At 48.0% G+C, this 15,255-nt stretch overlaps 6 protein-coding genes across 6 annotated transcripts; 3 read left to right on the top strand and 3 right to left on the bottom strand.

The window, feature by feature from the left end:
* Positions 1–1,900: 1,900 nt before the first annotated feature.
* FSST1_001239 (Cupredoxin) lies at positions 1,901–2,458 on the top strand (the record flags this gene model as incomplete). Its single annotated transcript, XM_083226501.1, has 1 exon — positions 1,901–2,458. The coding sequence occupies one exon, from the start codon at positions 1,901–1,903 to the stop codon at positions 2,456–2,458; it is 558 nt and encodes a 185-aa protein (XP_083091421.1).
* A 1,170-nt stretch (positions 2,459–3,628) lies between these two features.
* Positions 3,629–4,241, top strand: FSST1_001238 (uncharacterized protein; the record flags this gene model as incomplete). The annotated part of the gene is made up of 2 exons (XM_083226490.1): positions 3,629–3,727; positions 3,786–4,241. The coding sequence occupies 2 exons, from the start codon at positions 3,629–3,631 to the stop codon at positions 4,239–4,241; spliced, it is 555 nt and encodes a 184-aa protein (XP_083091420.1).
* An 870-nt stretch (positions 4,242–5,111) lies between these two features.
* FSST1_001237 (uncharacterized protein) lies at positions 5,112–5,701 on the top strand (the record flags this gene model as incomplete). Its single annotated transcript, XM_083226479.1, has 3 exons — positions 5,112–5,189; positions 5,249–5,470; positions 5,522–5,701. 3 exons carry the CDS (start codon positions 5,112–5,114, stop codon positions 5,699–5,701), a joined length of 480 nt encoding a protein of 159 aa, XP_083091419.1.
* Positions 5,702–5,833: 132 nt separating this feature from the next.
* FSST1_001236 (uncharacterized protein) lies at positions 5,834–8,360 on the bottom strand (the record flags this gene model as incomplete). The annotated part of the gene is made up of 5 exons (XM_083226468.1): positions 5,834–6,419; positions 6,467–6,799; positions 6,864–7,192; positions 7,244–8,050; positions 8,199–8,360. The coding sequence occupies 5 exons, from the start codon at positions 8,358–8,360 to the stop codon at positions 5,834–5,836; spliced, it is 2,217 nt and encodes a 738-aa protein (XP_083091418.1).
* A 1,665-nt stretch (positions 8,361–10,025) lies between these two features.
* On the bottom strand, positions 10,026–10,847 carry FSST1_001235 (VIT family-domain-containing protein; the record flags this gene model as incomplete). Its single annotated transcript, XM_083226457.1, has 1 exon — positions 10,026–10,847. The coding sequence occupies one exon, from the start codon at positions 10,845–10,847 to the stop codon at positions 10,026–10,028; it is 822 nt and encodes a 273-aa protein (XP_083091417.1).
* A 515-nt stretch (positions 10,848–11,362) lies between these two features.
* Positions 11,363–13,355, bottom strand: FSST1_001234 (uncharacterized protein; the record flags this gene model as incomplete). Its single annotated transcript, XM_083226446.1, has 2 exons — positions 11,363–13,089; positions 13,178–13,355. 2 exons carry the CDS (start codon positions 13,353–13,355, stop codon positions 11,363–11,365), a joined length of 1,905 nt encoding a protein of 634 aa, XP_083091416.1.
* Positions 13,356–15,255: the final 1,900 nt, after the last annotated feature.

Here is a 15,255-nt window from a genome sequence, read left to right as displayed (position 1 = left end):
TAAGAGGCTCCTCAGTCGGAGTGTCTCTGACTAGATAGACATCAAGTAGAGATTAACCTTGCTGGATAATTAAATATGTTTAGGTCATAGATCTTTCCTATGTATGGAGAACTGCTTTGCATAGGTAGTCACGTACATCTTCTTATCCTGAGTACTCACGATGTTTGGAAATGGTTACATAGTATGAATGGGAATGTGAAGACGGCAATGTCGAATTTCTGTCGTTGCAGAAGGTAGGCAACCAAGCTATTCCTGGTAAGCCGTCAGTTCATCCTCCCACACAGACATGCATCACAGATATATCCTATGAAGGGCTGGACAGAGATTAGGAAGCTATCTCAAAGAATGCAACTCGCAGCATATTTGGCTGGTTGCGCGTGGACGGCTTTGTGCAAGGTGAGCAGGACATATGAAAACATGAGTGGTTCTCGTCCTATTCAGGTACCCAATTCAATCCTCTATACCCAATACTTGCCTGAATTCGTGTCAGTTTTCGAAGCATTGAGGGAGAACTGCAATGTCTCGTGGAGGAAGGACTTTGCTTCACCGTCAACACACGGTATCAAATCTAGGCTTTACCAGGATCACCCTGGCAAACCCAGGCTATAAATACCTGGCCAAGCACTGAGCTGAAAATATGTTTGCCAGCCTGGTTTTTCTATCTGGGCAAAAGTTACACCATGTACGTCTTCACCCTGCGGTCATACACTGAATACAGGAGCTTTTACTGCTGGCCATCATGTTTATCCCGCCTGCTGACAGTAATATGCGAAGATCCGATATTGTAAAAATGTACAGCCGAGAAGGACTTCGGTCAGTAGCTACCCACAGGATGTGCGCCATAGACAAGCCAATTAATCAGTGCTCTTCCTCCCCGGATGCTGTGTGACTCGATGCTGATGGTATGGGGGCTAAAAAACGGTGCTCAGATTTGCTTGCCCTGTCCTTGTAATTTGAACGCCGTTGGGCTATCATTCTTCGAAATACAACAAGGCAGATTTTTCTCAGATTGCAGAACTAAGAATTTATTGGTGTCAAAAATGGAATTAGCTTAAAAATCTCAAGGACGCCGCTGAGTGAGACCATAGACCCCGAGCTTGAGAAATGATCTTGACGTCTTAGTTAGCCCTATGCTTAGCCTTAGTCCCCAAGTTTGTTCTGTTCTCTTGCGCCGCCCGGTCACTAGATGAAATAACACTAAGAATAAAATTAAGTTTAATTTGTTTCACAAAACATTGTGTGAAAGTGTCGGCAGTACAGCACATCAACTGCGGGGAATTTCCAACGTCATGTAATAATATCCTTTAGTTGTAGAGCACCAAATAAGCAGCCTGTCAGCGTGAAACAAACTTCTAATATCCAATAGGAGCTTTGCAATCCAGATAAAAATAAGATCCTGATCACTTACCGTCTTTCCAACACCACGTTGAGGCGCAGTCAGAATCTGGGGGCTAGCGTAGAAATGGCTGACATTTGTCAATGCCGAGCATACTGTCAGCATATCTAGTCTAAGCCCATCTCAGAAATGGCATTTGACCAATTATGACAATCCCATTCAAGGCCGTGCTGGGTTTGACAGGTCTCGGGAGGTAAGAGTTCCGGGAATCTCGGTTGGGCTTAGTCGAGATGTATGACTTTGTTTCTATTCCCAGCTGAGGTGAGGCGTTGGCAGGGAAATTAGAGATGCAGATGTAATATCATACTGACTTTCATTTAGTAGACAGTAGACTTGATGAAGAATGTGTTTTGTATATAAGGAGCTGTATGTTCGCTTCAGTTGACAATTATCATCATCATCACTTCACTACAACACAAACAAACAAGCAACTCTATAACTCTTCACTACAACTACAACACCACATCATATCTTGCTCTTTGAGTCTATTACAACAACATCAACATGTTCTCAAAGATCTTCTCCGTTTCTCTCCTCCTCGCTGCCGCTGTCTCTGCAGCACCCGCCTCAAAGACTGTCCGCTCCACCCCCGACAAGACCGTCACTCTCACAGGCGTAACCCACTCTGTCAACGCCGGTCTCGGCGGTCTTCGCTTTGATCCCGACAATGTAGTCGCTGAGGTCGGCGATGTAGTCGAGTGGCACTTCCTCCCCGCCAACCACACCGTCGCTCAGTCCAGCTTTGGCGAGCCCTGTGAGCCTCTCGCAGGCGGTACAGGTTTCTTTGCCGGCTTCAACTTTGCCACGGCCGAGGGCCAGGCTCCCGACGTTTTCCAGATTGTCGTGGAGGACTCCAAGCCTATCTGGTACTACTGCGCCCAGCAGAAGGGCAACCACTGTCAGATGGGCATGGTGGGTGTCATCAACCAGAACTTTGACAACCAGGACTTCAGCCTCCGCCGACACAAGGAACTTGCTGCTTTGACTGGTGTTTCTGTTATTCCTGAGGTTCAACAGGGTGGAAGCGTTATTCCCAACCCCAACCCTAACGGTGGCTTCTAAGAAGGTTACTGTGATGGGAAAGTTCTAGCTAGACTAGCACTTTCTTTGATCTGATATGGCTTCCTAGCGAAGAATGATGGTATGGGACATGGGATTAAATGAGTGACTTGGTTACAGAATAGCGGTTTGCTTTCTATTTTTCTTCATTCCTTTCGAGATACATATTTTTGGATCCAATAAGATTCGTTCATTTACTTTTGAAACTACTTGACTATTCTGTGTTCTCTCAAGGTCTATTATACGCTCCACATGCACATCCCTTGTATATACCTACCTACCTACCTAATTTGAAAGTCTCCGACAGTAGATTAATATGTCTGTTAGAGAGGAGCGAGGGGGTGTTTCCCTTTTCGGAACATGCCGAAAGATGCCCCATCTGGAACAATGCTTACCCCCTCATGTCCGCCATATCCATCTCCACCACGGGCTAGATCACCGCCTTCGGCACACAAGACATGGACCCTGTCACTTCCGATGTATTTACTCTGTAAACCAGCCAGGATCCATCATCGACACCTATTTTTACTTGTTACTTGCCACTTAACATTAGACCCTGTATGCAAAGATCTACGATAATGGCCCAGAACGATCTGGACCCTCAGACCCTGAAGCCACTCAATCTGTGAAAATTAAGTAATTTATTTGATGACGTTTAGTTCCTGCGTCTAAACGGCGGGCTATCACCGCAACTCTTTACCGCTTCCAACACGTCTACTGCAGGTGAAGTTGACCGACACAACCACAAGTGGCCCGAGTGTCTGGGATATCATGGCCTGATATTGCTGGCACTATTGAAACCTCATGCGTCCACCTCATACCTGAGAAAAGGGTGTTTCTTAATAGGAAAATGATAACCGAATTCTATTATTGGTTCCGTCTCATTCCCTCGGATACTAGACCCTGGAGCTTGTGAACGCTATACCTCTTAAAGATGATTTAGTAGTGAATGATTGGACCACGTGTGGGCTCATTCGTTCGATTCTGACGTCAAGCTTCGATCTGTCAAACTGGACCAGGATCCGAGGATCGAATCTGAAACTTCGACCAAGCTGAATATTCTTAATCCCACCACGACCCTTCTTTTCTTCTCTTCCTTTATTCTTTGATCAAGAACGCTTCAACTCTCATTCATCTTGGTCCCTCTTTATCGAGTGCTATACATTCGCTTCAATGATTCCTCCTGCTGATCAAGCCATGGCCGTATCCAGAAACTTCTTCTTGCCGCCTACGAGCGAGGCCAACACTATTGATGTGAACAAGATCCAGACGGTACGGAATACTACCACTTGACAGGCCCGCCAAAAAAATCATCTTGTAACCTTTGAAGCAGACAAGGCTCTTGCAAGATGCGCACATGCTACAACAGCTCGAGCAGTCTTATGATATTGACCAATTCCTCAACAACCCATCACCCATCGATGAGACGGTCATCAACTTTACCGACAACATTACCCATTCGCTAGGTGACGCGCTTCGATCTACACCTTGTGAATATCCTTCATCGGCTGCTCAAACACCAAAAAGATCTCACCGTCGACCCAAGCGACTATCACGACAAAACACTGCATCTTCTGTGGGTGGAAGCTCTGTGTCTAGAAAATCCAAGTGCTGCTACCTGTGCGGCGCGACTGACACACCTCGCTGGCAAGAGTCTGGTTTGGGGAGTCGTTTGTTCTGCAATGTTTGCGGGTTGTTACACTCCAAGAAATTGATGGTGCGAAAGCGTCTTGCTGAATCCAGCCGGGGCGACACCATGTCAACCACTGATAGTGCTTCGTCATGACTATCAATTGTTGTCAATGTCTTTGTTTACTTATGGATTTTCACAACGTATACGAGCCGGAGTTGGGTCTTGGTCTGTTTTTATTCTATTTCATTGGGCTTGGATTATTTAGACGGTTGCTATCTCGACTTAATGACAAAATCAGTCAATCACGTAGTAACCGTTTTTCGCGGTTATATTCTCGTCAGCTTGCTGAGTAGCGACCGTCCCCTTCCCCTTTATCACGTATTCCATCCCATCCTGGATGGATAATTTCAACGTAATTGATTCGATAAAATTCCAATCAATGTATGGGCTCACTAGAGTCTAATGCTATTGACAGAGAGTAACGAGCCGTGAAGAAAGTAACGTCATTTTACAGGGGTACAAGTCAGCGTCTTGTAGTTTATCCTCCCACAGATGATAAACTCTTGGGGTATAAATGACCTGCATTCATCGTATCTTTCCCCAATCACTTGGCATCTCTTGGTCCTCAGTCCGGGGGTAAATCACACCGATTTCTCAATCACTGTGGAGTTTTGTTTATGGATATCGTATGCAATTGGTTACTCTAGTGAAAGTCATCAGCCCTTTTTCTCTCCATCTAACGGAAGTCCGCTGATTTCTGATTGGTCATGATCCTGGGCTCTCGCCTAAGCTGATGCGAATCGTCGATTCGTACAACCACATCAAAACTTGGCCATCGGCACTTTTTTAGAGACCGAATATTCTTCGCTATTATCATTTAGAATACCCATACTCTCTGCGCTCACCATCTCGTCATTCTATCAACATCGTAATCTCATCTTTCCTGACAGTACCTCTTCTGCGATTAGGGCTAGACTTATTTGATTGGATTTAGATCTCTCGATTGATCTGTTTTGTCTCAAAATGCCTACCAACAGCAACTTCTTTTTACCACCAACTGCCCCACCCTCCAGGACCTTTGACACAAGAGAGCTCCAAACTGTATGCGCTCTTTTTTTTCCCGAGTGTATATCCTTGAATTTTAATAAAAATCATCAAAGGTTCTTCAAGATTATGAGACGTCAATACGTGAACAACAACTTCACAACCATCAATTCACACAACTACAAACTCTCACCGAAGTGGCAGAGTCACCATCGTCACCATCAATAGTTCCAGGCGCTATCCCCAAGAAGCGTAGCTCCCATAGGGATACTAGGGTATCGTCACAATCTCACACGCCATCACGCTCCCAACGTCCAAGTAAAAATGTGCTGCAAACCGTGCGTTTCATTTCTTTCTTAAATATGGTTGTTACCTGACAGAAAAAACAGGTCCACGACCATGCTACATCAGCAGTAAAGCGCTGCGATATATGCGGAGCAACGGAAACACCTCGCTGGCGAGGGCTTCTTTGCAACGTGTGCGGTCTTGTACAGACAAAGAGAATCGCGCGCAAGAACCTCACAGTCAGTCGAGATTCAACTTCTACCATGAGTAGCAGCCGTCGATAAGATGAGATTCACGTATGCACTTCAGTTCCTTTACTGCAAGAGATACACCAGCCAGGGTTTGCTCTGAATCATTTGAAAGAATGATGTCCCTCGTCTCTTTTCTCCTTGTTTAGCCACAACGCCAAAAGGACGTTACTCGCCGTCATCATGACCCATCTCACTCATTTCATCAAACTTCCTCGCAAGTTTACCACCCTGCGCCTCAACAGAGTTGGTGACCGCCAAGTCCAAATCGATCATCCACTTGGCCATCGTCTCATCCGTGCTATTATCATCAACCACGAACCTCTTCCCAGTTTCATTCAATCTCCTCCTCGCACGCCTCACCTGCGTCTGCTCTATGCTCCCCTGTTGGATCGCCATACTCATAACGCCCTTGGTTATCGCCCCAAACACTTTGTACGACATGAAGAGCTCTTCAAGACCCGCAACGCATAGGTTCACAAAGAACTGCATCTCATCTTTGTTGTGGTAGTCTGCGCGCATCGTGGCGTTGGCCACGTATATCACCCCGGTTTGCCACATCACCGAGAGAGCTTCCAGATGGAATTCGAGACGATAAGAGAGCAAAAGTCGCTTCATTTGGCGGATGGAGACGTGATATACATTCTGTGGATTTGCGCGTTCGGCAGCAAATGTTCGCAGTGGAGCCGAAGAGCGATTGGGTTGGTGAAGGAAGGGACGAAAAAGGTCTGTGATTACGGCGTGATAGTATATACTAAAAACGTCAGCGTTGGAAATCATGCAGTGAGCTTCAAGTCTTACTGCATGAGATAAACGGCAGAGCTGCTACCGGGTTGTCGAACCAATCTCAACGGTAACTCATCTGCCCAAGTGAGAAGTTGGCGGTAGGTACCCTCAACATACACAAGAGCTTCTTTCTGATTCAAGAAACCCTCTAGGTCTGGGCCATAGTATATCTTGGCGATGGAAGCAAAAAGTATCCAGAGTTTGCACATGGCACGAAACACCTCGACATTTTCAGGTAGCGAGACTGCAACTTCGTCTTCAGCGGCAAGGGCGATATCAATATCGCCAGGCATCCTCAACCCGGGTGGGATATCAACATTGACTTTATGGTAATGAAGAGTGAAAACGCTGGATTCATTGTGTCAGCTTCAGGTGGGAACAGAATACGGCCAAAGCAAACGTATCGACTCACCAAGACCAATTGAAAACGCCCCACGCTGTATATGAAGCAGCCTTCTGCCAATCCGGATACCCATGAACCCATGCTGCTGCAGACTGAGATTGCGGATCAACATTCAAAAGGCCCATTGTTTTTGCAATCTCAATTCCGGTTTTGTGAAACACGAACGCAAGTTCGTCTTGTCCGTGTGTTACAGATGCCATGGACATGAGTTGCGATGCCGATATGTTGCACAGCGTAGCGGATTCACGGCGGTCCAGCTGGTTCCACTGCGCTTGGGCATCGAGAAAGAAGAGCCAGCTCCAGGAGGCTGCTTTGGGGTGAATGGAAGTATAAGCTTGCTACGCAACGAGCGGTCAGCTAGGGTCATTTTCCTGGTTCGACATACTTACACAGGCCCAAGCCAAAAGAGCTGACACTAGAAACCGAGAGCAAAAATATGGTCGCTTTTGAGAGAGATCTTGCAGGAATAGATCTATATTGAAAAGAGGAAGAATTGTGAAATCATTATTGAGATAAAGCGCAATCACCCGAATGGCAAAGTCATTAGGGATGGGCAAGTCAGTCCAGAAGGATATGTCAACCTGGAGCAGAATATCAATATGTGCTTGCGCCAAGTGTAATAGGCTTCTGCGCCAATCATCAGCCTCGTCGCAGTGTTCGTCTTTCTTCTTGGATGTGTCGGGCAGTTCTGAGTGAGCGACATCAGTTAGCAAAAGACGCTCTCTTAGGATCTCGGGGTTTCGAGGAACAAGGAGCGCCTCAAGAGGAAGCGAGTTGACGGCAATGGGCATCAAAACTGGATACGCGATAGGATGTCGGACCATGAGCTCTTGTTCCATTGGATTGGATGCCGGCGGCAAAAGACTCCCGGCGAGAGTATAATGCATCGGTGACGGACATTGCGCAGCCAAAGGTGTCCACGCAGGAGGTGATCTTGACGATGAAGATTCCGGGGTATGCATCGATGAAGCAGCAGGGCAGGGATCTCTGGGCATCTTTCGAAACAAGTCAAAAAGCTCCAGGGCTTCGAAATACGGCAGCGTCGCCAAGAGTTGAGAAAGGGCGCTTGGATCTTGGCTTAGCCTTTCCAGTCTCTCAAGCTGAACCGAACTGGCCGGCGCTGGAGGCCCATCGAGATACTCGCATCGCAAGTCACGTTCTGTACATTTTATACAAGTTGGTCGGCTCCGATCACACTGCGGTACAAGATTTCGTTAGTTAATTCATGAGCCACCTTTTGAATGAAGTTATCGTCAGCACGTGACCGTCTAGAGAGAGGCATTGTGCACATTTCAATTGACTATCATGCTATACAATTTAAAATCAGTAATAAAATGCCCGAACCTTTTTCTTGCGCTTTCGGCATGGTTCGCAGGCGGGGATGTGTCCGGCCCCAACCTTCCGGGCCGATCCAGACAGCCTCGCCAACTGAGTGTCCGACGCCGATAAGGATGGAGTCTGAGATGGCTTTCGACTTATAGGTCGTAGAGACTTCTGAGGAGCCATAATACCCTCTTGCTATGCCGAGACACGATCGCGGAGGAGAAATGGGGGCTGAAGGAGAAGATAGACTTTTTTCCCCTTTGAGGGGGGAGAAATTGCGGGATTCCAGGGGTCCAGTTGATCCAGTTGGAAGGATTTCATCTTGCCACCATTAGTTTAGCTCCTGCTTGCCAACAACTGCCGCCTGACTCAGCCTTTATCATCCCGGCACGTAAAAAAACAAGGCTGCGTGTTGTGTTACATTATTGAATTGTTTACGCTCTGCTTTCGTTGCTTGCATAGCCGAAGTGTCATCGAGGCCAATCATCTATTGACTCGGCTCTTGACGCTTACCCGTCTTTACACAGCTGAAGTAGAGATGTAGTAGAACAAAACTAAACTACCGATAGAAACATGTCGAGTTCAATTCTACAGAGATACTGGCTCGATACAACACAGAGAGTATACACAATAATGAATTTCCAGCCAATATGCTTGGACGTCCGCGGAGATACCATATTCCCATGACAAACGTTATTAAAAACCTTGCTCAACAGAGTCTTGCAACAGCCTTTGCATATGTCGACTATTTATTGAAAGCTTTCACTTCTTCCGTCAAACCAGAGTATAATACTCTGACACAGATAGCATTGTAGTTCAAAAACTTCCAGGGTAAAAAGTATAATTTAGCTGTGCACATACTTCTTGACTGGGGATGCACAGGTCCGCGGCTGTCTACAGCAAAACAGCAGTTCCACTTATGCAAGGTTCGTACCACAACAAAACAGTGAATAGATTGATCATAACTGTATTTCTTGAATTGCTTATCGTAAATTGAACATTAAAAACAGAATTCTACATTACAAACCCTATCCATCGCAATGTCAAAAAGTCGAGGTGCAGCTCAAACTCAAATACCCTATACTTCCCCACGGCCTAATCTCGGCTAAAAATGCCCACATAATAAAAACCCTTCCTTCCCTCACCAAAACTTCTTCCTTTCCTCTCCAAGCCCATCGCCCTCCCCAACGCTGCGTTTCCATGCTACAAACAGAGAGATTCCGCGCGAATCTTTCAAGACACGAGAACTTCGGTTCTCGTCGTCATCTACATGCATGTGGGAAATTCGGAGTAAGCCTCAAATCCACCAACCGTACCGCTATCTAGCAGTAACTGGTTTGGTCTGCCGGTAACGGCCTGGCGTCAATGCTACGTCTGCAAATGATATCAGAAATCTCAGAGCGGCGACTCGTTTCGTCGATCTCTATGGGAAGTCTTTGCGAGGCTTGTTGCAAAAAACTGAAGTGCGATACGCGGCGTCCTGTTTGCTTGCGAGCAGGATGACTCAATTCCGATCACTCTGGGGAGGGCGATGGCTTCACCTTTTTTTCTCAGGTCAGTACTTTCTTCACGTTCAAGGATAATACTAATGATGGTGGTGGTAGGAATGGAGTCGACGGGCGGAAAGAGGAGGAGAGGGGAATAAGAGGAGGAATGGGGTTTTGTCATTTCGGTCGTTAAAATACGAATATTCTCATCCATTACTTTTTCCCATGCGATCAACCTGTCCTGAACCAAAACAATTCATCCCTCCTTCGCGAAGTATACACTCGTCCTAACCCATCCAAAAAGAAACACCATCGAACGCCATAATCGCCTTGATCATCAGAAACAAATCCTCGTCTAAGCTCAAACATCACCAGAATCCAACCCCCTCACGATCGCATAACTTGTGCCCGCCGCCAACATTCCAATAACAAGCGTTTGCACCGCTCCCCAAACTCCCGCCCGATGGTTTCGAATGGCAACGTAGTTCTTGACGTACCCAAACACCAGCAACACTGCGACCGTGATACCGATCGAGACCAATAGCGCTTCGCGAACGCGGGACATGACAAAGTATGGAATCATGGGGATGAGGCCGCCGATGAAGTAGCTCAGACCCATGGTGACAGCAGAGATCCATGCGCGGTGCACGTTGGGTTCTTCGAGCTTGAGCTCAAAGTCCATCATGAAGCGCACCCACTCGCTGGGGTTCTTGCACAGCTCGTCGACCAGCGGTGCCGCTGAGCTTCTTGAAACATTGTACTTTTGTAGTACATCGTATACACCCGTTCTCTCGTCAGCGGGTCTGTTGTGCACTGCAAACTCTTTCTTCTCCGCTTGTGAATGGTAGGCGTCGCGTTCTGTAACGGCTGCTAGGTAAGCGCCTAGACCCATGCTGATCATGCCGGAGAAGAGCTCTGCCAGGCCAGCAATGATGACAACTTTGGCGCTACCGAGACTGGATAGACCGGCTGTCAAGGCAAAGGGTACTGTGAGGCCGTCGGAGAAGCCAATGATGATGTCGCGTAGGATGTCGCTGTAGTCGACATGGCACTCTTCATGTTTGCTCTGGCAGGGATGCAGAGCACGGGTATCGTAGGGAGTGTGATTGCTTTGATAGGAGATTGAGCGCTCGATGGCTGGCTCTGAGGGGAGAAGGGGACGTGTTTCTGAGATGTGCGTCATTGTGGTAGAGTAGGATGGCGAGAGTCTGGTGATAATCGTATGGTGTTTTAGACTTTATTTTTGTACTTTTAAATCAATTCGCCACAGTGTCTTGTCAATTTATAAGCAATGGCCACAATGGAAATTCTCCGATATTCTCTTGATGGCTCTTCTTGAATTCACCGTTCTTGACGGCCTGTCTTATACCCTTTGCTCGCTCTTTGTCTCTCCACCTGCTGCACAGACCGAACTCGACGCTTCTCCGAAAGGGAATAGACCGATGCCGAATTCGTGATCTCCCTTCGCGTCATCCACCAATCAGAAGATGTGTATTTGCAATATGGTAGTAAACAAAGCTGCTATGGTTGTCGCACAACCAAGCTACTCGTTCGTACTCCATAGCCTAGAATTGATTCAATTAATAGAGAAATTTCTTTCTAGACAGAGAAAACGTGAATTTTTTATTAAATGCTCGCTAGGCTTGTTCTGTACATAATTGGTAGATATGGTCTAAAATCGTCTCCAGTTCTTCGTATCTACAGTTTGGTGTCGCGCTTCTTGCGCTGGTACGGCATCACCTCGAAGCCCTGCACACCACCATCGCGAATCACTCTTCGCAGGATCTTTCCGCTAGGTGATTTTGGAATCGCCTTTACAAAGACAATTCCACCTACGAGCCACTTGTACCTTGCAGCGTGGCTCTCCACCAAAGTCTTGAGATCGTGAGCCAGCGTTATGAGGTCAGCATCTGACTTGTTTTGGTCTGCAGCTACCACGTATGCGCGCGGCCACTCTGTCGCCTCGGTCTTGTCGTGTACCCCCACTACACCGGCATCCGCTACAGCGTCGCTGCTGCAGAGGATAGCTTCCAGCTCAGCTGGCGCGACTTGGAACGCGCGCACCTTGATGAGCTCTTTGATACGGTCGGTAATGCACAGGTTGCCTTCTGTGTCGAGTGTTCCCACATCACCAGTGCGGAGCCAGCCGTCGGATGTTAGAGCTTCGGCCGTGACGCTCATGTCGGGTGTTTCATTGCTTCCGAGGCCTTGCGTTGGGACGTAAGCAGTCATCAAACCAGGCGATCTAACAAGAATCTCGCCTGGTGCACCAAACGGTGCGGCCTTGGTGGCTGAGTCGTCTGAGGTCGAGTCTGCCTCTCCCGATGCTGCGATCATGAGTTCCACGCCCCAGTGAGGTCTGCCTGTGTCGTTCTTGTAGCCGTGCATGTCCTTTTCTCGTAGACCACTTTGCACAGTAATGCTGCATGCTTCAGACATACCGTAGCCCAATCGCACTAGGAAGCCACAGCGTTGAAAGACCTTTTCTACGACTTCATGGCCCAAGGGAGCGCCACCTGTCACGCCTGCGACAACGCTGCTGAATGCATTGCGGCCACGTGCGTCGCGGCGCGCAAAAGGTTCTACGATAGGTGACTTGGCGAGCATGACGGCGACGGGCGGCGCCATGTGAAGGTAGGTGATTTGTCGTCGGGGAATGGCGTACAAGACGGTATCAAGCTTAAATGCAGGCATGGTGAAAACGTTTGATCCGGTAGCGAAAGCCAGCAGAAAGATGTTGGTAAGGCCAAAGACGTGGTAGAAGGGTACGTAGCCCAGCCATCGCTGGTGGAAGCTGTAAAAGTCTGCATCGTGCCACAGCGACGCGATGGAAAAGTTGATGGCTTGGTGAGAGAGCAGGACACCCTTGGATCGACCTGATGTGCCGGATGACCAGAGGATGACGGCTGTGCGCGTAGCAGCCGATTCGGGAGGGAATGAGTGACCAGCAGTGAGAGCAGAGCTCGTGTTGACGAGAAGGTTCCTCCAGTCCCCTTCCTCAGCGTGCGACGCAGGCGAAATAGGATACAAGTCCCTAGCTACATCGACAGTGTAAACGCGCACACTGTTCTTGTAGGCTTCATCTTCCTGAGATTCGAGCGCCTTCTCAACCGTGTCAAGAAGGACCTTTGCCGTGAAGAGGACGCGCGGGCGAGAGTTCTTGAGGACCCATGCGAGTTCAGTGGTTGTCAATGATGGGGAGGCGAGTGTGACGGTGAGACCAGCTGCAATTGTGCCCATAAACAATGTCGCAAAGGGCAGACAATTAGGGAGCTGGATGAGCACGACTGGGGCGACTTCTGGGCCTGTGCATGATGCTGTTGGGGGAAGAGTCTCGAGAGCGTTTGGGTCGAGGCCTAGGGATTGGAGGTTTGAAGCTAGAGTGAGGGCGTCGCGTTTCACGCGGGAGAACGTGAGGGGACGGTCTGAGCGTGTTAGTGAGATGTACGATTGAAGGTGATGAGTTTATGTGATTTCACAGAGTGAGAGTGAGAGGAGATGAATGTAACTTACCGCTGGCGTGGTCTGTAAAGATGGGCTGGTCATCACGAATCTTGGGTACCCTTCTAGCTCTGGGGACAAAGTCACTCTCATGCTGGAAAGGATTGCTTAATATAAAGTCAAAGAGGTTTGCGCCTGGTATATTGGCAGGTTGTCCCACATAAGCAGGCTGAGGCGTGTCTGTAGCCATGATGTTTTGTGTTTTGTATGTATCCTGCTTTGCTATTGTGTCCTGTCCTGTGGTGTTTTTATGTCGCCAAGGTAACGTGGCTGAACAGGGGTTGTCGCGTGGGTAGTGAGTGTGTAATAGTGATGATTGTCTTGATTGATGAACTCTTGGAGTCTTGTCAAGAGACGTCTTATATTGAGGCTCTAGAATAGATTAGATCTCCCTCTACCTTGGGTATACCGATACGGATACCGTAGACGTCGGGCCGGACGTGGAGATTGGACATTGCGGAGACCCCCCGCGTTGACTCTTTGAGTACCATACGGCAATTGGAATCGGCTGCATCACCCCGATATAAGCATTAACCAGATTTTATACAGCGAAAGACCAACAACTCTTGAAAGACGATGAGACCCCAGTCTCAAGATGGATTTATATGTATATAACTCTTAGAAGTCATCAAATGTATTTCCATCATTACTCTTCATCGTCGTCTTTCTGTGTACACACTGACATCCTCCTCGGATATAACAATATCCTCTCCTCTCCTCATGTCCCAACTAGGCAACCCGAGGCCTAAGCCCAGGAATCGTTACTGTAGCCAAATCTCAAATAAAGTTATACCCTGTCCCTGAATAAAATGACCAATTCGTTCACCTCGGTATGCACCGAAGAACCTTTCTTCAGCTCCTCAATCGTCGGTAGAGCTTGCGGGTCATTTCTCGGATGATTAGATCGTACGTCAGGTCGTGCCTTGCCCTAGCATCAACAGGGAATGGTGTATCCATTCGTCGTCGAAGGGCCTGTTGTATTCCCCTTTCGAGTATTGTATGCACGTAACCATATAACTGTCCTCGTCCTCGTAATTTCTCGCCCTTCTGTGACCCCAAGTGTCGTGTTCTTGCCGTGATTCATCTTTCGTCGCTGTTCGTTTGACCACGGTCATTTGATCTCGATATATCGTTTAGCGGTAATAGCAAAGCTGCTTCGTCCACACTATCCAGAAAGTCGTGGACTGACTTGGCACTCCGAATCTGACGTAGCAACTCTTCCAGACCCTGCCCTTCCGCTACGCGGATCAGCTCGATTACTGTCAAAAGAGATTGGTATCTTTGCTCCGTGTATGGCAGTTCTTGGAAGTTGACGACCCGTCCGAATCGTGACATAGGGAAACTGCATTCTTCATTTGACGATTGACAGGGAGTGCATTTCGGTCTGCGGTCATCGCACTACGAACCCCTACATTAGATGGGGCAAGGCATGTCGTCCTTTAAGGAGCAAACGCACCTTGACTTTGCGGCGTCTGCAACCTAACCCCAGAGTCAGAATAGAGGCTAGCTGTTAGACAACATGTAGACGTACTGTGGCATGCGACAAAAACTTGTGATCTCTTTGTTATGCCCTCGCATACACTCGATCTCGTAACACCATGTGTCGTTGACGTGTTCTCTTTTGGAAGTATCTCCCTCATTATATTGTCGGCTCTGTGGGTTGGACTTCGGTCACTCATTGCCTAGCTCCTTGAATAATAGCTGGGTAGAAACGAATAGACGACGTTATTTAACTTGGTCTATGTTTTTCGTGCGGCGATAGATTCGTGGTCTTTGACTCTGCTGAGTTCCCTCGGTTGGGTGAGGAATCAGCCGGAGGGTTTCCGCCGGATGAGCGATCTGATTCGATGGGACCCAGTGGAATAAGACTGGCGGGCCGTTTTCTCCTGGTGAGGAGCATGATTTGCATACATCACGGCGCTGGTATTGTCTTTTAACTGAGCGCACTCTCGACATATACGCGACAGTCACTTCTCATATATGCGTCTGGTGTCGCACAGAAAGGATCATGGCTGGTGTTGACGTAGGTGTTTCGTAGTTTAGATGTCTTCTGGGCTGGATGTTTACGACCGATTGCAACACGATGGCGA

The sequence above is a fragment of the Fusarium sambucinum genome, chromosome IV (genome assembly GCF_050947815.1).
Source record: "Fusarium sambucinum isolate potato_lamoka chromosome IV, whole genome shotgun sequence".
Taxonomy (NCBI): domain Eukaryota; kingdom Fungi; phylum Ascomycota; class Sordariomycetes; order Hypocreales; family Nectriaceae; genus Fusarium; species Fusarium sambucinum.
This window is presented reverse-complemented; position numbering and strand designations above follow the sequence as displayed.